Here is a 23,113-nt window from a genome sequence, read left to right as displayed (position 1 = left end):
AATTGAATCAAAGCGACATTTTCCCCACAATGGTCACACATTTAGTCTAGTTTGTATCATACGATCTCTATCACATTGACCCCAAACTGAGGACACGTCACATGAACCCTCAGAAATGACCAATGGAGGAGTCAGGTTTGGATTTTTATTGCACATCACCCATCACAATACATTTCTTGGTGAGACACGAACCATGGGGTAGATAACAAGTACCATCAATGACCGAGTTCACTGACACCACATGATGGTTCTCAATGTAGACGTTTAATGAAGAGATTCTATGGAACGTACATTCAGCACACCATGGATTTCAGTTCATGTGTCCAGGTCAGTGCTTTGGCCATATCAGTGTTGAGCCATCTCTGCAGCAATGGCAAGAGGCTGAATGGAGAGGCCAGGAGGTACCAGTGCATTGTCAGTGAGGCCTACACCCGATGCCCACCCTCCGGCAGTAGCGGCACATTATTGAATGCTGGGAATGTCCATGTGATATATAAGCACTCTGACATCCTGAAAACTATGGAAACATTGGGGTGGGATGTTCTGGACAGGAGGAAAGAAGAGGATACCTCTAGAATATCTCGTTATGTGATGGGGCGAAGATTGGAGTGATCTTATCTAGATATCTTTGGGCCGGGTCACACTTTGGCAGTGTGGGCGTGCTGCGTTTTAGGTGGGATTTTATATGCATGACCATGGAACTTTATGCAACCCGAATTATGATGATAGCTCATCAAAGATGCTGCAGCAGGACACGTTTTCCACCTAAAATACACCGGTGTGAATCAAACCTTAGCTGATGGCTCTGATTCCATGAAAACACAGAAGTCATTTACTAAGATTAGGCCTACAAAGACCGATCTTCCACAATCCAACTCCCAAGAAACATTGAATCTCTTCACCGGAACATTCTGCACCTTAGGATACTGATACCGGGAAGAATGAAAATCAATGGAAAGATTAGTGATTGTGACCATCCACAAGTATACATATGGAAGAGGACGCCATGGCGGAAAGTCATCAGATCTTCTTCTGATCTTTCAGTTCATTCTTGAGATACGTGAAGCAGGGCAGGGTGATGGCGTGAGTCAAGATGGGGCAAAGCAGCAGTGGATTCTAAGTGAGCTCCAAAACATGAAGGATCTGTGCCAAAGCTCCACCATTACATGTTGTTCAACTCCACCAACGTCTGGTCCAGTGTCTGCTGAATATCAATCTGCTCCTCTTTAGCCGCTGCAAGGGTCTCTGCAGACACAAATTGTCAGGATCAGATGTGAGAGGGCTCCACTTATGTCTACACACTACCATCACATCAACGTCAATGCCATGTGATCAGGTACATCCTTAGATTCTCTGAGTCATGTGATCAGGTGTCCGAATATCTTCCCCACATTGGGGTTCTCTCTCTCTGTGTTCACTACAGGTTTCCCTTCCTGCAAGGGGGGTTCCCTATGATTTCACCCATAGGACTCGCTCTCTGTGATTTCTTACTATGGGGGTTCCTTCTCTGAAGTTTCCTTTATGTGCCCTCTCTATCATTTCTTCTGTGGGGGTCCCTCTCTGTGATTTCTCACTATGGGGATCCCTCTCTGAAGTTTCCTTTATGGGCCCTCTCTATCATTTCTTCTGTGTGGTTCCCTCTCTGCCTTCCACTCATGGGGTTCCTTTTCTGTGATATCCCCAATGGGTTCCCACTCTGTGATTTCACCTATGGGGTTCCCTCTCTGCTTTCCTCCCATGGGGTTCCCTCTCTGTGCTTTATCCTATAGGGTTCCCTCTCTGATTTCCTCCCATGGAGTACCTTCTCTGTGATTTCCCCTAGGGGGTTATTTCTCTGTGATTTCCCCTATGGGGTTCCCTCTCTCTATCATTTCACCTATGGGGTTCCCTCTCTGCTTTCCTCCCATGGGGTTCCCTCTCTGTGCTTTATCCTATAGGGTTCCCTCTCTGATTTCCTCCCATGGAGTACCTTCTCTGTGATTTCCCCTAGGGGGTTCCTTCTCTGTGATTTCCCCTATGGGGTTCCCTCTCTCTATCATTTCACCTATGGGGTTCCCTCTCTCTATCATTTCACCTATGGGGTTCCCTCTCTCTATCATTTCACCTATGGGGTTCCCTCTCTGCTTTCCTCCCATGGGGTTCCCTCTCTGTGCTTTATCCTATGGGGTTCCCTCTCTGTGCTTTATCCTATGGGGTTCCCTCTCTGATTTCCTCCCAAGGAGTACCTTCTCTGTGATTTCCCCTATGGGGTTCCCTCTCTGTGACTTCCCCTAAGGGGTTCCTTCTATGTGATTTATCCTATGGGGTTCCCTCTCTGCTTTCCTCCTATGGGGTTCCCGCTCTGTGATTTATTCTACCCCACCCCCTGCTAACTTGCCGACCTCCTCCACTCTTCCTACCGCCCCATCCCCCACAGCTATTTCCTCCTGTGCCACCATCCCCTCCCTCCTAGATTGTAAGCTCCCAGGATCAGGGCCCTCGATCCCCTCATGTATCACATTGTATTGGTATTGTTCTGTCACATGTTCTGTCCCCTCTGTAATGTACAGCGCTGAGCAAACTATTGGCGCTTTATAAATACTGTATAATAATAATAATATGGGGTTCCCTTTCTGCATTCCTCCCATGGGGTTCCTTATCTGTGACTTCCCCTATGGGGTTCCCTCTCTGTGATTTATCCTATGGGACTCACTCTCTGCTTTTCTCCCATGGGGTTCCTTCTCTGTGACTTCCCCTATGGGGTTCCCTCTCTGTGATTTATCCTATGGGACTCACTCTCTGCTTTTCTCCCATGGGGTTCCTTTTCTATGACTTCCCCTAAGGGGTTCCTTCTCTGTGATTTCCCCTAATTGGTTCCCTCTCTCTGATTTAACCTACGGGGTTCCCTCTCTGCTTTCCTCCAATGGGGTTCCCTCTCTGTGATTTATCCTATGGAGTTTCCTCTCTGCTTTCCTCCCATGGGGTTCCTTCTCTGTGATTTCCCCTAAAGGGTTCTTTCTCTGTGATTTCTCTTATGGGGTTCCCTCTCTGTGATTTATCCCATGGGGTTCCCTCTCTGCTTTCCTCCCATGGGGTTCCTTCTCTGTGATTTCCCCTATGGGGTTCCCTCTTTGCTTTCCTCCCATGGGGTTCCTTCTCTGCGATTTCACCTATGTGGTTCCCTCTCTGTGATATCATCTATGGGGTTCCTTATGAGCTCCCCTGTGGTGTATCCTCTTTGTAATTTCCCCTATGTGGTTCTCCATCTGTGGTGTTCCCCACTATGGTTTCCCCTTTGGGGTTCCTTTTCTTTATTATTTCCCTTATGGAGTTCCCTCTTTGCTATATCTTCCAATGGGTTCCCTTTCTTTGATTTTTCCTATGAGCTTCCCTCTCGTGGTTTCTGCTCTTGGGTTCCCTATCTGTGATTGCCTGTGGGGGGCTTCCTGCTCTGTGGTGTCCTCTATGGGGTTCCCTCACTGTGTTTTCCCTTATGGGGTTCCCCCTTTCAATGAATTCCCCAATGGATTTCTGTCTCTACAGTATCCCCTATGTGGTTCCCCCTCTGAAAAAGGTTTCCCTTTCTAGGATTTCCCCCATGGATTTCCCTCACTGAATTCCTCTGTGGAGTTTCCTGTCTGAGATTTCACCTATGTGCTTCCCTTTTCTGCAGTTTCCCCTACGAGACTCCTTCTCTGCACTGTCCTTCATGGGGTTCCCACTTTGATTTTCCCCTAGAGAGTTCCCCCTCTGTAATAAGGTCCCTTCACTGTGGTTACCCCTATGGGGATCCCACTCTGCGATTTCCTCTATGAGGTTCCCTCTCTGCACTTTCTTCTATGGGGTTCCCTTTTTGGGACTTTTCCTATGAGATTCTCCCTTTGCAGCTTTCCCTATGGGGTTCCCTCTATGAGATTTCCAATGTGAGGCTCCTGTTTGCGATTTCCCCTATGGGTTCCTTCATCATGCTTTCATCTACAGGGATTCCTCCCGGATATTTCTACTATGGCGTTTCTTCACCGTGGTTTCATCTATAGGGATTCCTCCTGGATATTTCTACTATGGATTCCTTCACCATGGTTCAATCTACAGGGATTCTTCCCGGATATTTCTACTATGCGGATCCCTCACTGTGCTTTCATCTATAGAGATTTCTCCGAAAAAGTTCTACTATTAAGTTCTCTCACTGCTTCCATCTACAAGGATTCCTCCCAGATATTTCTACTATGGGTTTTCCTCACTGTGGATTCATCTATAGGGATTCCTCCTAGATATTTCTACTATGGGGATCCCTCACTGTGGATTCATCTATAGGGAATTCTCCTACATATTTCTACTATGGGGTTTCCTCATTGTGGATTCATCTATAGGGATTCCTCCCAGATATTTCTACTATGGGGTTCCCTCACTGTGGTTTCAACTATAGGGATTCCTCCCAGATATTTCTACTATGGGGTTCCTTCACCATGGTTTCATCTATAGGGACTCCTCCTGTATATTTCTACTGTGGGGTTCCCTCACTGTGATTCTAGCTATAGGGATTCCTCCTGGATATTTCTATTATGGGGTTCCATCACTATGGCTTCATCTATAGGGATTCCTCCCGGATGTTTCTACTATGGGGTTCCCTCACTATGGCTTCATCTATAGGGATTCCTCCCGGATGTTTCTACTATGGGGTTCCCTCACTGTGGTTTCATCTATAGGGATTCCTCCTGGATATTTCTATTATTTGGTTCCCTCACTGTGGATTCATCTATAGGGATTCCTCCTGGATATTTCTATTATTTGGTTCCCTCACTGTGGATTCATCTAGAGGGATTCCTCCTGGATATTTCTACTATGGGGTTCCCTCACTGTGGTTTCATCTATAGGGATTCCTCCCAGATATTTCTACTATGGGGTTCCCTCACTGTGGTTTCACCTAGAGGGATTCCCCCAGGATATTTCTACTATGGGGTTAGGGTTAGGGATTCCTCCCAGATATTTCTACTATGGGGTTCCCTCACTGTGGATTCATCTATAGGGATTCCTCCCGATTATTTCTACTATGGGGTTCCTTCACCATGGTTTCAACTATAGGGATTCCTCCCAAATATTTCTGCTATGGGGTTCCTTCACCATGGTTTCATCTATATGCATTCGTTCTGGATATTTCTACTGTGGGGTTCCCTCACTGTGATTCTAGCTATAAGAATTCCTCCTGGATATTTCTACTATGGGGTTCCGTCACTGTGGTTTTGTCTATAGGGATTCTTCCTGGATATTTCTATTATTTGGTTCCCTCACTGTGGATTCATCTAGAGGGATTCCTCCTGGATATTTCTACTATGGGTTCCTTCATGATGGTTCCATCTATAGGGATTCCTCCCAGATATTTCTACTATGTGGTTCCCTCACTGTGGATTCATCTATAGGGAATTTTCCTAGATATTTCTACTATGGGGTTCCCTCACTGCTTCCATCTACAGGAATTCCGCCCGGATATTTCTACTATGGGGTTCCCTCACTGTGGTTTCATCTACAGGGATTCCTCCCAGATATTTCTACTATGGGGTTCCCTCACTGTGGATTCTCCTAGAGGGATTCCTCCCGGATATTTCTACTATGGGATTTCCTCACTGTGGTTACTTCTATGGGTTCCTTCACCATGGTTCCAGCTATAGGGATTCCTCCCAGATATTTCTATTATTGGGTTCCCTCACTGCTTCCATCTACAGGGATTCCTCCTGGATATTTCTACTATGGGGTTCCCTCACTGTGGATTCATCTATAGGGATTCCTCCTATATATTCCTACTATGGGTTCCTTCACTTTTTCAACTATAGGGATTCCTCCTGGATATTTCTATTATGGGGTTCCCTCACTGTGGTTTCATCTATAGGGATTCCTCCCGGATGTTATTACTATAGGGTTCCCTCACTGTGGTTCCATCTATAGGGATCCCTCCTGGATATTTCTACTATGGGTTCCTTCATGATGGTTCCATCTATAGGGATTCCTCCCAGATATTTCTACTATGTGGTTCCCTCACTGTGGATTCATCTATAGGGAATTTTCCTAGATATTTCTACTATGGGGTTCCCTCACTGCTTCCATCTACAGGAATTCCGCCCGGATATTTCTACTATGGGGTTCCCTCACTGTGGTTTCATCTACAGGGATTCCTCCTGGATATTTCTACTATGGGGTTCCCCCACTGTGGATTCATCTATAGGGAATTTTCCTAGATATTTTTACTATGTGGTTCCCTCACTGTGGATTCATCTATAGGGAATTTTCCTAGATATTTCTACTATGTGGTTCCCTCACTGTGGATTCATCTATAGGGATTCCTCACGGATATTTCTACTATGGGGTTCCTTCACTGTGGATTCCTCCCAGATATTTCAACTATGGGGTTCCCCCACTGTAGTTTCCCCTAGGGAGTCTTCCTTACACGTTCATTTTGGGGTGCCCTATTTATTGTTGGATTATCCTCTTCTGCAGATCTAACTGATCCCTTCCACAGGGTCAGGCTACATTATTAGTCTACGTGAAGGACACTACTTTCTATTGGTATAATTCTTTGTTATAAAGGTCAAACCACATTCATGTTCAGATGCTTCCACGTCTTTTGCAATATTGCAATGTTCCAATGCTCAGTTACCTTCTGAATATGTACTGGTCCCATTCTTCCCATTCTGACAGTGGGACTACCATCATTAGTTCGTGATGATGCTGGTAATTGAGTGGGAGGTCACAGAAGAGAACTAAATAGGAGATGATAGAGCTACAGCCAGAAAGGGGGAAGAATACTCACCTCCCTGCAGGATAAAATGCTCCCCCATCCACCAACATCAGAGACCAGGCTGGCTGTTGGTGGAACAATGGAAATCTGAGAGATGTCTCATCCAGACATCTCTCATTATGGGAGGTCGGGACCCTTGGCTGTGACAACAAACACTCATTAATGGTTGTTGTTTCTCCTTGTTTCTAGCTGAGATAACATTTGTGGAGCTGGAGCCATGTGGAAAGAGAGATAAGGTCTCCTGTATCTTATAAACTGTCACCACCATAAATGCTACAAAATATGAGGAGATCTACTTGTGATCCTACTACACTATGGGAAAATAAATCCAGAGGAGAATTTGGTTAAAAAATGGGCACCACACAGAAGTAAAATCCTTATGGAAACACGAAAAAAAAAAAAGTGTACTTTATAGACCTTTTTAAGGTTTAGTAAGGATGAAAAAGTCCATCAGGCTTCAGGGTGGAGTCCACCAATTCCTCCTTATGTTCTCCAGCAATAGTAGTAGGAACCAGGGGACACACATGGTAGTCTCCTCCAGCTCATGACCTTCCCCTTTGGGGTTTTTCCTACATCTTCCTTGTATATATCTGGACATCACCTCTCATTCACCACTGAACCCTTTTTCCTTCACTGACAAATCCAAGGAGAGGGCAAAATATTACCAACTGCTGACAAGGAGACCATCACTGAATGATGGTGTCCATTCTGAGTTCCTGGGTCTGCAGAGCTACCATGGTCTCCCAAAGCTCCAAGGTGGGTGGAACAGGGCCAGGAACTTGGGTTAGGTGACCTTCCATTGTATTGCTCAAGATAAACAAGCCAGTAGCCCACCAGACTGCAGCCATAACTAGAGCTGTGTGGTTTGTTTCAATCCGAATCGAAATTCAGACAAAACTTTCATTACAAAACAATAACAAATTTTCAACAAATCCAAAATAAATATTAACAGAATAACTAAATTAATGTGTTTCATTCGGATGTTTGAAGCATCCGAATGGAACTAATGATTCTAATTCATTCGGTAATGGCTGGTTGTTATGGAGAGGGGTGGCCGGCCGCCGCCACATCCTTAACAACCATGAGACCATGACTCCTCTGCTGTCAGCAGGATTCCCCAGTGTCAACAGAATGTAAACAAACAATGCTGGCATTAAAAGAAAACAGTGTGGGAGTCCCCAATCACCCCCAAAGTGGACCTTAAGGGCTTGGTATGGAATGGGGGGACCCCCACACTGTTATTTTAAAAACAATTTTAATCCCGGCAGTCTTTATTCAAATGAAACTAAACTAAATAAAACAAATGTTGTTACGAATACAACTAAATTAAATTAATAACTTAATGAATTGATCCGAAACAATAAAAAAAAGTTTTCGTTCTGCACATGTCTAGCCATAAACAAAACATAATTTTTGGGTGGATTTAAACCTTCAATCCTGGCTGTGTTTTGTGTCAGGAGGGGGTACAAAGAGTTCTGTCTCTCTTATCAACTGGCCAACCCAATGGTGAGCATGTCATCAACAAGCTGGGGGACACTCATCTAAAAGAGTCCATCTCCCCCTGTTCTGTCCTTACCTAAGGGGCGGTTCCCCCAGGCTGTGGGCCTGCAAGGTCTGAGGTCAGAGAGATGGACTAAAGTATCTCTCCAACCTCCTGTTTGCTGGAAGCTGTACAGAGCTCCAGGAGACCAGCTCAGCGACTGCTAGTTGAGGAGCTCTAGAAGTCCTGAAGAGTTTGGGCCTTCTTCTCTTCTTGTCCTACCTTCTTACCAAAGTGTAATAAATAGTCCAGAACTACATTAAGGAGTAGAAACAAATTCATGTGCAAGCGATACACCCAGAGACGAGGGACGTCAAAGGGGGATCCTTTTGTAATCTGAAGGTCCCAATAGGTAGAGGAAAAAAGATTTATGGAAAGTAGCTGTAACATCCAGCGGGGCTCAGGATCCTCGTTACTCTGGGTGGGTGTAGGTTCTTCCTGGAGAGCATCACCTTCCCCCCAAAACACCCCAATATATCGGTCTATTCCCTACAGCTTGTCCAAATTCTCCTATATAATCCAGGATGACTATATGATCAGAAGAACATGTGAATAAATCCTTCATGATTTTATATTATCCATAGAAGAGGCCTGTAGAATAACATCTACATAAAACACAACTACCTCTCCCCCAGGGACCCCTCCTCCCAGTATGAAGAAACCCATCATATCATCATCTGGACTCACGGAAAAGAAGAAGACAGAAAATAGGAGAAAGAAAACAGGAAGCAGCAGAAGAGCAAAGCAATCCTTTATTGATCAGCAGAGATGTATGAGACTTGGGAGTAGAGTGGTGGGAGGTAGGGCCACCACACTCCATGGAGATCCAGCATACCCCATGCACATCACACAGTTCCTCTGCACACACACCAGGTGATGGGGAGAGAGCGAGAGATCGTTCATACTGTACACCACACACAACGAGACGGGCCCAGGGCTATGTACAACACATGAAGAACCGCTGAGAAGAGGCGTCAGCCATGGTCTAGACACATCATAAAGATGAATGTTCCAGGGCAGGAAGAGACTCAGACAAGCAAGAATTCAAAGATATAACATGAAGAGAAGTCACTGAGAGAGGAGGAGGCAGGAGAGACTCGCCGTAAAGATGGAGGCCTCATGGGAGATGCGTGAAGAGGACAGAGGTGCCATGGTGGACAGCAGAGGAGGCCACAGGAGAGGATGGTGGTGCAATGGCTTGGTACGAGGATGTGATGGCAGGAGGGTGACGGTAGAGATCAGGGCTTACAGGGAGGTGATGTCATTAAGGGCATTGTCCAACTCCTCACTGATGGCCTTGTACTTCATCTTCTGGGAATAGACCTCATCTGTGGGGCAAACCGCCACAAGACAAGGAGAAGACAAACCACAAACCACATGGGGGAGGGGAGGGGGGTGCCGGTGATAAAACACGTGTGTTATATGTTACAAAGGGTGACACAGAGGGAGCCAGCCATGACAATGAGGGAACAAGGACAGAAAAAAAAAAGAGGCGTGAAGATAAGTGAGGATGGAAAAGAAACAACTGAAATAAAGGAAAAGTCATAAAATAAAGATGAAGCAACTGACCGAAACCATCCGAGGGCCACACAGCAGATCCTTATATCTCTTCCAGACCACAGTGGTGAGATTCCCCCCAGTAGTCTGTGTCTCTGCCCCTCCCACAGTGGTGAGATTCCCCCCAGTAGTCTGTGTCTCTGCCCCTCCCACAATGGGGAGATTCCCCTAAGTAGTCTGTGTTTCTGCCCCTCCCACAATGGGGAGATTCCCCTAAGTAGTCTGTCTCTGCCCCTCCCACAATGGGGAGATTCCGCCCAGTAGTCTGTGTCTCTGCCCCTCCCACAATGGAGAGATTTCCCTCCCGTAGTCTGTGTCTCTGCCCCTCCCACAATGGCGAGATTCCCCCCCCCCATCCTTGTAGTCTGTGTCTCTGCCCCTCACACAATGGGGAGATTCCCCCCAGTAGTCTGTGTCTCTGCCCCTCCCACAATGGGAAGATTTCCCCCAGTAGTCTGTGTCTCTGCCCCTCCCACAATGGGGAGATTCCCCTAAGTAGTCTGTGTTTCTGCCCCTCCCACAATGGGGAGATTCCCCTAAGTAGTCTGTCTCTGCCCCTCCCACAATGGGGAGATTCCGCCCAGTAGTCTGTGTCTCTGCCCCTCCCACAATGGGAAGATTCCCCCCCAGTAGTCTGTGTCTCTGCCCCTCCCACAATGGAGAGATTTCCCTCCCGTAGTCTGTGTCTCTGCCCCTCCCACAATGGCGAGATTCCCCCCCCCATCCTTGTAGTCTGTGTCTCTGCCCCTCACACAATGGGGAGATTCCCCCCAGTAGTCTGTGTCTCTGCCCCTCCCACAATGGGGAGATTTTCCTCCAGTAAATTGTGTCTCTGCCCCTCCCACAATGTCTATATTGGTTATCTGGTGATGGGGATTGTGGGGGGGGGGTCTCACTTCTGCAGTCTGAGAATACAATGGAGTTCTAGGAGTGAAAGGCTCATCAGAGAGGTCTATGGGGGGGGGGGGGGGAGCTGTGGATCTGGGAAAGCCAATGAAGAGCTTCCTTTGTAGAATGAACATTTATATTTTACCTTCAAGGTCATCGATGGTCTTCTCCAGCTTGGCTACGGACTTTTCTGCAAACTCAACTCGAGAGTCAGTCTACAACAAGAGAAAAGACAATCCATGACATGCCAGCTATGGAAGACCCCCCCGTCAACGTCCTCCTGGAGCCCACCACCCATGTCCTCCTGGAGCCCACCACCCACCTCCTTTAGCCGCTCGGTGAGGTGTCGGATCTCATCTTCATAGTGGTCTTCCTTTGATGAATACTATAGTAGTAGACAAGAAGATCAGAGGAGTCAGGAATCGGCAGGAGACACCAGAATGGAGGACAGATGGACACACTTGGTATGGTGGTCTATGGGGGACTTTTCGAGAAGAAATTAGTTAGGACAATCTAAGCTTTGGAATAGCAAGGAATGGAGGCCATCAAGTCCCACAAAAGGATGCTGGGATGGAGTGTGGAAGACTTGTGGAGGTTAGTTGCAGAAATGAGCTCTAGAAATATGGAGGACCATCATGCTATTAAAACATATAGACAAACGGGGGTCTCCACACACTAGAAGAGGATTGTGGGGGTTCCTTCCACGTTAGACATGACTAGGCCTACTAGGGAACACCCAATACCTTATCCGCTTGTGCCTCCAGGGACTTAAGATTATTGGTGACATTCTTCAGCTCCTCCTCCAGGTCGGCACATTTACTGTTCACAGGTAATGACACCAGGATGGGGGAGGGGAGGGGGAGGGGGAGGAGTTCAGAGACAGAAAACAGGAGATTGACACATACAGAGGAGGAGAAAGTGGAGCAAAAAAGAAAAGGAGATTAATGTTGTGGACATTGTGTGAAGGTTGGGGGGTGATGGGTGGTAGAGGGGTGTATGAGCAGTGTAGGGGGGGGTAGGTAATGGGTGGTAGAGGGGGTGTATGAGCAGTGTATGGGGGGGTGATGGGTGGTAGAGGGGTGTATGAGCAGTGTATGGGGGGGTGATGGGTGGTAGAGGGGTGTATGAGCAGTGTATGGGGGGGTGATGGGTGGTAGAGGGGTGTATGAGCAGTGTATGGGGGGGGGGGTGGTAGATGGGTGTATAAGCAGTGTATGGGGGGGGGGGGGGGGTAGAGGGGTGTATGAGCAGTGTATGGGGGGAGTGTGATGGGTGGTAGAGGGGTGTATGAGCAGTGTATGGGGGGAGTGTGATGGGTGGTAGAGGGGTGTATGAGCAGTGTATGGGGGGGGGCAATGGGTGGTAGAGGGGTGTATGAGCAGTGTATGGGGGGAGTGTGGTGGATGGTAGAGGGGTGTATGAGCAGTGTATGGGGGGGGAGGGTAATGGGTGGTATAGGGTTGTGTGAGCAGTGTATGGGGGGGGGGGGGGCAATGGGTGGTAGAGGGGTGTATGAGCAGTGTATGGAGGAAGGGGGAGGGGGGGTGATGGGTGGTAGAGGGGTGTATGAGCAGTGTATGGGGGGGGGGGGGGGGTGATGGGTGGTATAGGGTTGTGTGAGCAGTGTATGGGGGGGGGGGCAATGGGTGGTAGAGGGGTGTATGAGCAGTGTATGGGGGGGGTGATGGGTGGTAGAGGGGTGTATGAGCAGTGTATGGGCGGGGTGATGGGTGGTAGAGGGGTGTGTGAGCAGTGTATGGGGGGGGGGGGCAATGGGTGGTAGAGGGGTGTATGAGCAGTGTGATGGGTGGTAGAGGGGTGTATGAGCAGTGTATGGGGGGGGGGTATTGGGTGGTAGAGGGGTGTATGAGCAGTGTATGGGGGGGGGGTAATGGGTGATAGAGGGGTATGTGAGCAGTGTATGGGGGGGGGGTGGTAGAGGGGTGTATGAGCAGTGTATGGGGGGGGGGGGTAATGGGTGGTAGAGGGGTATGTGAGCAGTGTATGGGGGGGGGGTAATGGGTGGTAGAGGGGTGTGTGAGCAGTGTATGGGGGGGGGGGAATGGGTGGTAGAGGGGTGTATGAGCAGTGTGATGGGTGGTAGAGGGGTGTATGAGCAGTGTATGGGGGGGGGTATTGGGTGGTAGAGGGGTGTATGAGCAGTGTATGGGGGGGGCAATGGGTGGTAGAGGGGTGTATGAGCAGTGTATTGGGGGGGGGGGGGGGGTAATGGGTGGTAGAGTGGTGTATGAGCAGTGTATGGGGGAGAGATTGGGTGGTAGAGGGGTGTATGAGCAGTGTATGGGGGGGGGGGGGTAATGGGTGGTAGAGGGGTATGTGAGCAGTGTATGGGGGGGGGTAGAGGGGTGTATGAGCAGTGTTTGGGGCGGTATTGGGTGGTAGAGGGGTGTATGAGCAGTGTATGGGGGGGGGGGGGGTAATGGGTGGTAGAGGGGTATGTGAGCAGTGTATGGGGGGGGGGTAGAGGGGTGTATGAGCAGTGCTTGGGGGGGTATTGGGTGGTAGAGGGGTGTATGAGCAGTGTATGGGGGGGGGGGGGTAATGGTTGGTAGAGGGGTATCTGAGCAGTGTATGGGGGGGGGGGTGGTAGAGGGGTGTATGAGCAGTGTATGGGGGGGGGGGGTAATGGGTGGTAGAGGGGTGTGTGAGCAGTGTATGGGGGGGGGGTGGTAGAGGGGTGTGTGAGCAGTGTATGGGGGGGTGGTAGAGGGGTGTATGAGCAGTGTATGGGGGGGGGGGTGGTAGAGGGGTGTATGAGCAGTGTATGGGGGGGTGGTAGAGGGGTGTATGTGCAGTGTTTGGGGGGGTAATGGATGGTATAGGGGTGTGCGAACAGTGTATGGGGGGGGGCAATGGGTGGTAGAGGGGTGTATGAGCAGTGTATGGCGGGGGGTGGTAATAGGTGGTAGAGGGGTGTATGAGCAGTGTTTTGGGGGGGTATTGGGTGGTAGAGGGGTGTATGAGCAGTGTTTGGGGGGGTATTGGGTGGTAGAGGGGTGTATGAGCAGTGTATGGGGGGGTATTGGGTGGTAGAGGGGTATATGAGCAGTGTTTGGGGGGGTATTGGGTGGTAGAGGGGTATATGAGCAGTGTTTGGGGGGGTATTGGGTGGTAGAGGGGTATATGAGCAGTGCTTGGGGGGGTATTGGGTGGTAGAGGGGTGTATGAGCAGTGTATGGCGGGGGGGTGGTAATAGGTGGTAGAGGAGTGTATGAGCAGTGTTTGGGGGGGGGGGGGGGGGTAATAGGTGGTATGAGCACTGCACAGAGAGGTATATATAGGGGAACAATCATAGAGGACAGTCTACAGAACCCCGGACCTCTTCAGTCCTCTAACATGGATCGTTGTTCAGTACTGGGACCATATGGAGGACACAGTCCTAGGATCCGCCTCTCACCCAGATTGGACCTCCAGCTTGGGGGTTTGCCCTGTCTGTGCTATAGGTGGTCTTCAGAGAGCGCCACCATGTGACTGCAGCAGGAAATGAGTGTTATCAGAAGAGAGACATCTTAGATGATAGATCGAGAGACAGGGGAAGAGACAGAAGACAGAGTCTCCTCTCCGGTACCTCTTCCTCTGCTGCTATCAGAGATTTCAAGGCTTGGTCCATTGTTCGCAGTTCTGTCTCTAGTCGTCGGTAACAACTTGGAAAGGAAGGATGGAAGAACATTAGGAATCCAGCGATCGCCTGGCAGGGAAAATCTGTCCTAACAATGATCATTAAACACCAATTTCCAGAGTCCTGTCAATGACCCAACCAGTGACATCCTGTGGGTCAAACTTCCGGACTCCTAGTCAGAGACTTCAATACAACAGCTCAGGAACTTCAAGACTCTGGCTCAATGACTTCGAGACTCTCGGTCAAAAACATCAAGACTCTGGGTCAGACACTTCAGGATTTCAACACTGGAACTTCAACACTCGGGGTCAGGGACTTCCATAATTTGGGTCAAAAACTTCAATACTCCAGATCAAAGTTTCAAGAACCCAGGTCAGAGACGTCAATGCTCTGGATCAAAGATTTTAAGACTCCAGTACTGAGACGTCAAAACTACAGGTTGGGGAGTTTAAGATTCCAGTACCTCAAGACTCTGGGTCAGAGACTCCAAGACTTTGGAACAAAAACTGAGTCAAAGTCTTCAAGTACTGAGACTTCAAGAATGTACTCCCATGATACCCCTGTCACTGTAATAATATTCTTGGCAGCATCATGGCTCCATGTAGAAAAGGTGTCTCACCTCTCAGCAACTTCAGCTCTCTCTTCAGATCGTTCCAGCTCCCCCTCAATAACCACTAGTTTTCGGGCAACCTGTGAACATACAAATCCAATATGTGAGCCACGTCTATACAGCTTCTGCGAAAAAACGTTTGGTGTGGAAAATGTATGACCTTTGCAAAGATGGAGTGAGACTGCGGAAGAGCAAACCCAGATGACTATGAGGGCTTGGATCCCAACAATGCATCAATTATGGATACAAGGTGCCACTGGTGGACAGGTTGGCTGTGATGGAGATACAAGGTACCTATGGTGGCCAGCTGACCTCCAGTAATGGACTTACAAGGCTCCAGTGATGGACAGGCATGCTCCAGTGATTGGTGATACAAGACACCCATGATGGACAGGATGGACAGGCATGCACCAGTGATTGGAGATACAAGGCACCCATGATGGACAGGATGGACAGGCATGCTCCAGTGATTGGAGATACAAGGCTCAAGTGATGGACAGGCATGCTCCAGTGATTGGAGATACAAGGCACCCATGATGGACAGGCATGCTCCAGTGATTGGAGATACAAGGCACCCATGATGGACAGGCATGCTCCAGTGATTGGTGATACAAGATACCCATGATGGACAGGATGGACAGACATGCTCCAGTGATTGGAGATACAAGGCACCCACGATGGACAGGCATGCACCAGTGATTGGAGATACAAGGCACCCATGATGGACAGGATGGACAGGCATGCTCCAGTGATTGGTGATACAAGACACCCATGATGGACAGGCATGCTCCAGTGATTGGTGATACAAGGCTCAAGTGATGGACAGGCATGCTCCAGTGATTGGAGATACAAGGCACCCATGATGGACAGGCATGCTCCAGTGATTGGTGATACAAGATACCCATGATGGACAGGATGGACAGGCATGCTCCAGTGATTGGTGATACAAGACACCCATGATGGACAGGATGGACAGGCATGCTCCAGTGATTGGAGATACAAGGCACCCATGACGGACAGGCATGCTCCAGTGATTGGAGATACAAGATACCCATGATGGACAGGATGGACAGGCATGCTCCAGTGATTGGAGATACAAGATACCCATGATGGACAGGCATGCGCCTCTGATTGGAGATACAAGGCACCCATGATGGACAGGCATCCAGTGATTGGAGATACAAGGCACACATGATGGACAGGCATGCGCCAGTGATTGGAGATACAAGGCACCCATGATGGACAGGCATGCGCCAGTGATTGGAGATACAAGGCACACATGATGGACAGGCATGCTCCAGTGATTGGAGATACAAGGCACCCATGATGGACAGGCATGTGCCAGTGATTGGAGATACAAGGCACCCATGATGGACAGGCATGCTCCAGTGATTGGAGATACAAGATACCCATGATGGACAGGCATGTGCCAGTGATTGGAGATACAAGGCACCCATGATGGACAGGCATGTTCCAGTGATTGGAGATACAAGGCACCCATGATGGACAGGCATGTTCCAGTGATTGGAGATACAAGGCACCCATGATGGACAGGCATGTTCCAGTGATTGGAGATACAAGGCACCCATGATGGACAGGCATGTTCCAGTGATTGGAGATACAAGGCACCCATGATGGACAGGCATGCTCCAGTGATTGGAGATACAAGGCACCCATGATGGACAGGCATGCGCCAGTGATTGGTGATACAAGGCACCCATGATGGACAGGCATGCTCCAGTCATTGGAGATACAAGATGAAGATACAGGGCACCCATTGCAGACTACTGAGCGCCAATGACGAGGAACTTACCTCTTCATACTTCCTGTCAGAGTCCTCAGCTACATGTTTGGCATCTTTAAGCTGCAGGTCCTGGTCATGCATCTTCTCTTCATCTTTGGTGGCTCTGTTCTCAATGACCTTCATTCCTCTGAAAGAGATCCACATATGAAATCCAGAGTAACCCAACTGGAAATGAACCAAATATAGAAAAACTGTGACTCTCCTACAGATCTATCCTGCATGTGCCACCTTCTGCTTTTATAAAAAGAAATTGGATATTGACGGCACATTAATGAGGATAACAAAACGTTAACATTGGACCTTACAGGCTAGATCACACCAAGCAATATTATACCTACAGCATGTACACGAACATGGGACGTTACCCAACACCAGAATGTTCCATGTCATATACTACGGGTCCACAGCTTGACTTAGGAATAAAGTCGTATGCAACTTCAACCAATCATGGTCTAGGATGAATTGTTCTACACACATTAGATGGTGGTCGTGTCTTCACGTATCCACCAATCATGGTCTAGGATCAATTGTTCTACACACATTAGATGGTGGTCATGTCTTCACGTATCCACCAATCATGGTCTAGAATGACTTGTTCTACACACATTAGATGGTGATCGTGTCTTCACGTATCCACCAATCATGGTCTAGAATGACTTGTTCTACACACATTAGATGGTGGTCGTGTCTTCCCGTATCCACCAATCATGGTCTAGAATGACTTGTTCTACACACATTAGATGGTGGTCGTGTCTTCCCGTATCCACCAATCATGGTCTAGAATGACTTGTTCTACACACATTAGATGGTGATCGTGTCTTCACGTATCCACCAATCATGGTCTAGGATGAATTGTTCTACACACATTAGATGGTGGTCATGTCTTCACGTATCCACCAATCATGGTCTAGAATGACTTGTTCTACACACATTAGATGGTGATCGTGTCTTCACGTATCCACCAATCATGGTCTAGAATGACTTGTTCTACACACATTAGATGGTGATCGTGTCTTCCCGTATCCACCAATCATGGTCTAGAATGAATTGTTCTACACACATTAGATGGTGGTCGTGTCTTCACGTATCCACCAATCATGGTCTAGAATGAATTGTTCTACACACATTAGATGGTGGTCGTGTCTTCACGTATCCACCAATCATGGTCTAGAATGAATTGTTCTACACACATTAGATGGTGGTCGTGTCTTCACGTATCCACCAATCATGGTCTAGAATGACTTGTTCTACACACATTAGATGGTGATCGTGTCTTCACGTATCCACCAATCATGGTCTAGGATGAATTGTTCTACACACATTAGATGGTGGTCGTGTCTTCCCGTATCCACCAATCATGGTCTAGAATGAATTGTTCTACACACATTAGATGGTGGTCGTGTCTTTCCCGTATCCACCAATCATGGTCTAGAATGAATTGTTCTACACACATTAGATGTGATCATGTCTTCACATATCCACCAATCATGGTCTAGAATGAATTGTTCTACACACATTAGATGGTGGTCGTGTCTTCACGTATCCACCAATCATGGTCTAGGATGAATTGTTCTACACACATTAGATGGTGGTCTTGTGTTCACGTATCCACCAATCATGGTCTAGAATGACTTGTTCTACACACATTAGATGGTGGTCGTGTCTTCCCGTATCCACCAATCATGGTCTAGAATGACTTGTTCTACACACATTAGATGGTGGTCGTGTCTTCCCGTATCCACCAATCATGGTCTAGAATGACTTGTTCTACACACATTAGATGGTGATCGTGTCTTCACGTATCCACCAATCATGGTCTAGGATGAATTGTTCTACACACATTAGATGGTGGTCATGTCTTCACGTATCCACCAATCATGGTCTAGAATGACTTGTTCTACACACATTAGATGGTGATCGTGTCTTCACGTATCCACCAATCATGGTCTAGAATGACTTGTTCTACACACATTAGATGGTGGTCGTGTCTTCCCGTATCCACCAATCATGGTCTAGAATGACTTGTTCTACACACATTAGATGGTGATCGTGTCTTCCCGTATCCACCAATCATGGTCTAGAATGAATTGTTCTACACACATTAGATGGTGGTCGTGTCTTCACGTATCCACCAATCATGGTCTAGAATGAATTGTTCTACACACATTAGATGGTGGTCGTGTCTTCACGTATCCACCAATCATGGTCTAGAATGAATTGTTCTACACACATTAGATGGTGGTCGTGTCTTCACGTATCCACCAATCATGGTCTAGAATGACTTGTTCTACACACATTAGATGGCGGTCATGTCTTCACGTATCCACCAATCATGGTCTAGGATGAATTGTTCTACACACATTAGATGGTGGTCGTGTCTTCACGTATCCACCAATCATGGTCTAGAATGAATTGTTCTACACACATTAGATGGTGGTCGTGTCTTCCCGTATCCACCAATCATGGTCTAGAATGAATTGTTCTACACACATTAGATGGTGGTCGTGTCTTCCCGTATCCACCAATCATGGTCTAGAATGAATTGTTCTACACACATTAGATGGTGATCGTGTCTTCACGTATCCACCAATCATGGTCTAGAATGACTTTGTTCTACACACATTAGATGGTGGTCGTGTCTTCACGTATCCACCAATCATGGTCTAGGATGAATTGTTCTACACACATTAGATGGTGGTCGTGTCTTCACGTATCCACCAATCATGGTCTAGAATGACTTGTTCTACACACATTAGATGGTGATCGTGTCTTCCCGTATCCACCAATCATGGTCTAGAATGAATTGTTCTACACACATTAGATGGTGATCATGTCTTCACATATCCACCAATCATGGTCTAGAATGAATTGTTCTACACACATTAGATGGTGGTCGTGTCTTCACGTATCCACCAATCATGGTCTAGAATGACTTGTTCTACACACATTAGATGGTGATCGTGTCTTCACGTATCCACCAATCATGGTCTAGGATGAATTGTTCTACACACATTAGATGGTGGTCGTGTCTTCACGTATCCACCAATCATGGTCTAGAATGACTTGTTCTACACACATTAGATGGTGGTCGTGTCTTCCCGTATCCACCAATCATGGTCTAGAATGAATTGTTCTACACACATTAGATGGTGATCGTGTCTTCCCGTATCCACCAATCATGGTCTAGAATGAATTGTTCTACACACATTAGATGGTGATCATGTCTTCACATATCCACCAATCATGGTCTAGAATGAATTGTTCTACACACATTAGATGGTGATCATGTCTTCACATATCCACCAATCATGGTCTAGAATGACTTGTTCTACACACATTAGATGGTGATCGTGTCTTCACGTATCCACCAATCATGGTCTAGGATGAATTGTTCTACACACATTAGATGGTGATCATGTCTTCACATATCCACCAATCATGGTCTAGGATGAATTGTTCTACACACATTAGATGGTGATCATGTCTTCACATATCCACCAATCATGGTCTAGAATGAATTGTTCTACACACATTAGATGGTGATCATGTCTTCACATATCCACCAATCATGGTCTAGAATGACTTGTTCTACACACATTAGATGGTGGTCATGTCTTCACGTATCCACCAATCATGGTCTAGGATGAATTGTTCTACACACATTAGATGGTGGTCGTGTCTTCCCGTATCCACCAATCATGGTCTAGAATGACTTGTTCTACACACATTAGATGGTGATCGTGTCTTCCCGTATCCACCAATCATGGTCTAGAATGAATTGTTCTACACACATTAGATGGTGGTCGTGTCTTCACGTATCCACCAATCATGGTCTAGAATGAATTGTTCTACACACATTAGATGGTGGTCGTGTCTTCACGTATCCACCAATCATGGTCTAGAATGACTTGTTCTACACACATTAGATGGCGGTCATGTCTTCACGTATCCACCAATCATGGTCTAGGATGAATTGTTCTACACACATTAGATGGTGGTCGTGTCTTCACGTATCCACCAATCATGGTCTAGAATGAATTGTTCTACACACATTAGATGGTAGTCTTGTCTTCCCGTATCCACCAATCATGGTCTAGAATGACTTGTTCTACACACATTAGATGGTGGTCGTGTCTTCACGTATCCACCAATCATGGTCTAGGATGAATTGTTCTACACACATTAGATGGTGGTCGTGTCTTCACGTATCCACCAATCATGGTCTAGAATGACTTGTTCTACACACATTAGATGGTGGTCGTGTCTTCACGTATCCACCAATCATGGTCTAGAATGAATTGTTCTACACACATTAGATGGTGATCATGTCTTCACATATCCACCAATCATGGTCTAGAATGAATTGTTCTACACACATTAGATGGTGGTCGTGTCTTCACGTATCCACCAATCATGGTCTAGGATGAATTGTTCTACACACATTAGATGGTGATCATGTCTTCCCGTATCCACCAATCATGGTCTAGAATGACTTGTTCTACACACATTAGATGGTGATCGTGTCTTCACGTATCCACCAATCATGGTCTAGGATGAATTGTTCTACACACATTAGATGGTGGTCGTGTCTTCACGTATCCACCAATCATGGTCTAGAATGAATTGTTCTACACACATTAGATGGTGGTCGTGTCTTCCCGTATCCACCAATCATGGTCTAGAATGAATTGTTCTACACACATTAGATGGTGGTCGTGTCTTCCCGTATCCACCAATCATGGTCTAGAATGAATTGTTCTACACACATTAGATGTGATCATGTCTTCACATATCCACCAATCATGGTCTAGAATGACTTGTTCTACACACATTAGATGGTGATCGTGTCTTCCCGTATCCACCAATCATGGTCTAGAATGAATTGTTCTACACACATTAGATGGTGATCATGTCTTCACATATCCACCAATCATGGTCTAGAATGAATTGTTCTACACACATTAGATGGTGGTCGTGTCTTCACGTATCCACCAATCATTGCCTCTTCTGACACCCAATTCCAATGTCCAGCTGATTTCTGAAAATGAAGAGCCTGAGGTGAGGGCGGCACCAATCATTGTTAGGTAGGTCGGGTGGTGATCAGTTTATACCTCAAAACTCTCGTTTCCTGTGATATTCAGCTCATGAGCTCACAGCTTAACATGAACACAGACTGTGCACTAGATCCCATGTCCTAGATGGGCACTGAATCCCATGTCTGCAGTGTGCACTAAGGCCTATGTCCTAGGTGAGTCCTGAAGGAAGACTAAACCTCATGTCCAAGGGGGAACCGGATTCAGTATACCAGCTGAGCACTAGATTCCTTGTCCCTGGTGAACACTAGATCCCTTGTCTGTGATGAGGACTAGATCCCATGTCCCTGGTGAACACTAGATCCCATGTCTGTGATGAGGACTAGATCCCACGTTCAAGGTGAGCACTAGATCCCTTGTTCCTGGTGAACACTAGATCCCATGTCCCTGGTGAACACTAGATCCCTTGTCTGTGATGAGGACTAGATCCCATGTTCAAGGTGAGCACTAGATCCCTTGTTCCTGGTGAACACTAGATCCTGTATTCCAGGTCAGCATTAGATCCCATGAGTTAGAGAAGAAGATCCTGTGCTCAGGGTATGTTCCCATGTAATGACTGAGCACTAGATGTCATGTTCTGAGTGCATCCCATGTCCGTAGTGACCACTGAGTTGCGTGTACTTAGTATGTGGGCACCATACATACCTTTCACTCTCATCCACGGCCTTCTCAGTCTCCTCCAGCTTCTGCAGACCGGTGGCCAATCGTTCCTGAGCGCGGTCCAACTCCTCCTCCACCAGCTGGATACGTCTGTTCAGGGAGGCCACGTCAGCTTCAGCCTGAAGAAGAAAGTAAGTACTATGAATGGACGGGTCACCTCGCCCTCTTCCTATGACCGGACGGGTCACCTCGCCCTCTTCCTATGACCGGACGGGTCACCTCGCCCTCTTCCTATGACCGGACGGGTCACCTCGCCCTCTTCCTATGACCGGACGGGTCACCTCACCCTCTTCCTATGAGGGGACGGGTCACCTCACCCTCTTCCTTTTACAGATATAACAGGACGGGTCACCTCACCCTCTTCCTATGAGGGGATGGGTCACCTCGCCCTCTTCCTATGACCGGACGGGTCACCTCGCCCTCTTCCTATGACCGGACGGGTCACCTCGCCCTCTTCCTATGACCGGACGGGTCACCTCGCCCTCTTCCTATGACTGGACGGGTCACCTCACCCTCTTCCTATGACTGGACGGGTCACCTCGCCCTCTTCCT

At 47.5% G+C, this 23,113-nt stretch overlaps 1 protein-coding gene across 2 annotated transcripts; it reads right to left on the bottom strand.

Moving 5' to 3' along the window:
- Nucleotides 1–131: 131 nt before the first annotated feature.
- On the bottom strand, nucleotides 132–22,712 carry LOC149431129 (uncharacterized). 2 transcript variants are annotated; one of them, XM_089665880.1, is made up of 7 exons: nucleotides 22,547–22,703; nucleotides 16,818–16,935; nucleotides 15,014–15,084; nucleotides 11,498–11,573; nucleotides 11,077–11,139; nucleotides 10,900–10,969; nucleotides 132–1,245 (listed from the first exon to the last, which is right to left on the bottom strand). In XM_089665880.1, exons 2-7 carry the CDS (start codon nucleotides 16,929–16,931, stop codon nucleotides 1,163–1,165), a joined length of 477 nt encoding a protein of 158 aa, XP_089522006.1. In that variant the 5' UTR covers nucleotides 16,932–16,935; nucleotides 22,547–22,703; the 3' UTR covers nucleotides 132–1,162. The 2 variants fall into 2 exon arrangements, with proteins under 2 accessions (XP_089522006.1, XP_089522007.1); XM_089665881.1 differs by lacking the exons at nucleotides 132–1,245; nucleotides 11,498–11,573 and adding exons at nucleotides 9,044–9,637; nucleotides 14,344–14,419 and having other exon boundaries at nucleotides 22,547–22,712.
- Nucleotides 22,713–23,113: the final 401 nt, after the last annotated feature.

Source organism: Staurois parvus, unplaced genomic scaffold (assembly GCF_062004578.1).
Source record: "Staurois parvus isolate SC_StPar_1 unplaced genomic scaffold, SC_StPar_1.0 ptg002401l, whole genome shotgun sequence".
Taxonomy (NCBI): Eukaryota; Metazoa; Chordata; class Amphibia; order Anura; family Ranidae; genus Staurois; species Staurois parvus.
This window is presented reverse-complemented; position numbering and strand designations above follow the sequence as displayed.

What these genes read in the sequence shown, in the direction of transcription:
- LOC149431129 (XM_089665881.1), bottom strand. Translation starts at nt 16,931, where the DNA reads ATGAAGGTCATTGAGAACAGAGCCACCAAAGATGAAGAGAAGATGCAT. An exon ending in CTGACAGGAAGTATGAAGAG is followed by an intron (nt 15,085 to 16,817) that starts GTAAGTTCCTCG and finishes GTATGTTCACAG; the next exon opens with GTTGCCCGAAAACTAGTGGT. An exon ending in TGATAGCAGCAGAGGAAGAG is followed by an intron (nt 11,140 to 14,343) that starts GTACCGGAGAGG and finishes CTACTACTATAG; the next exon opens with TATTCATCAAAGGAAGACCA.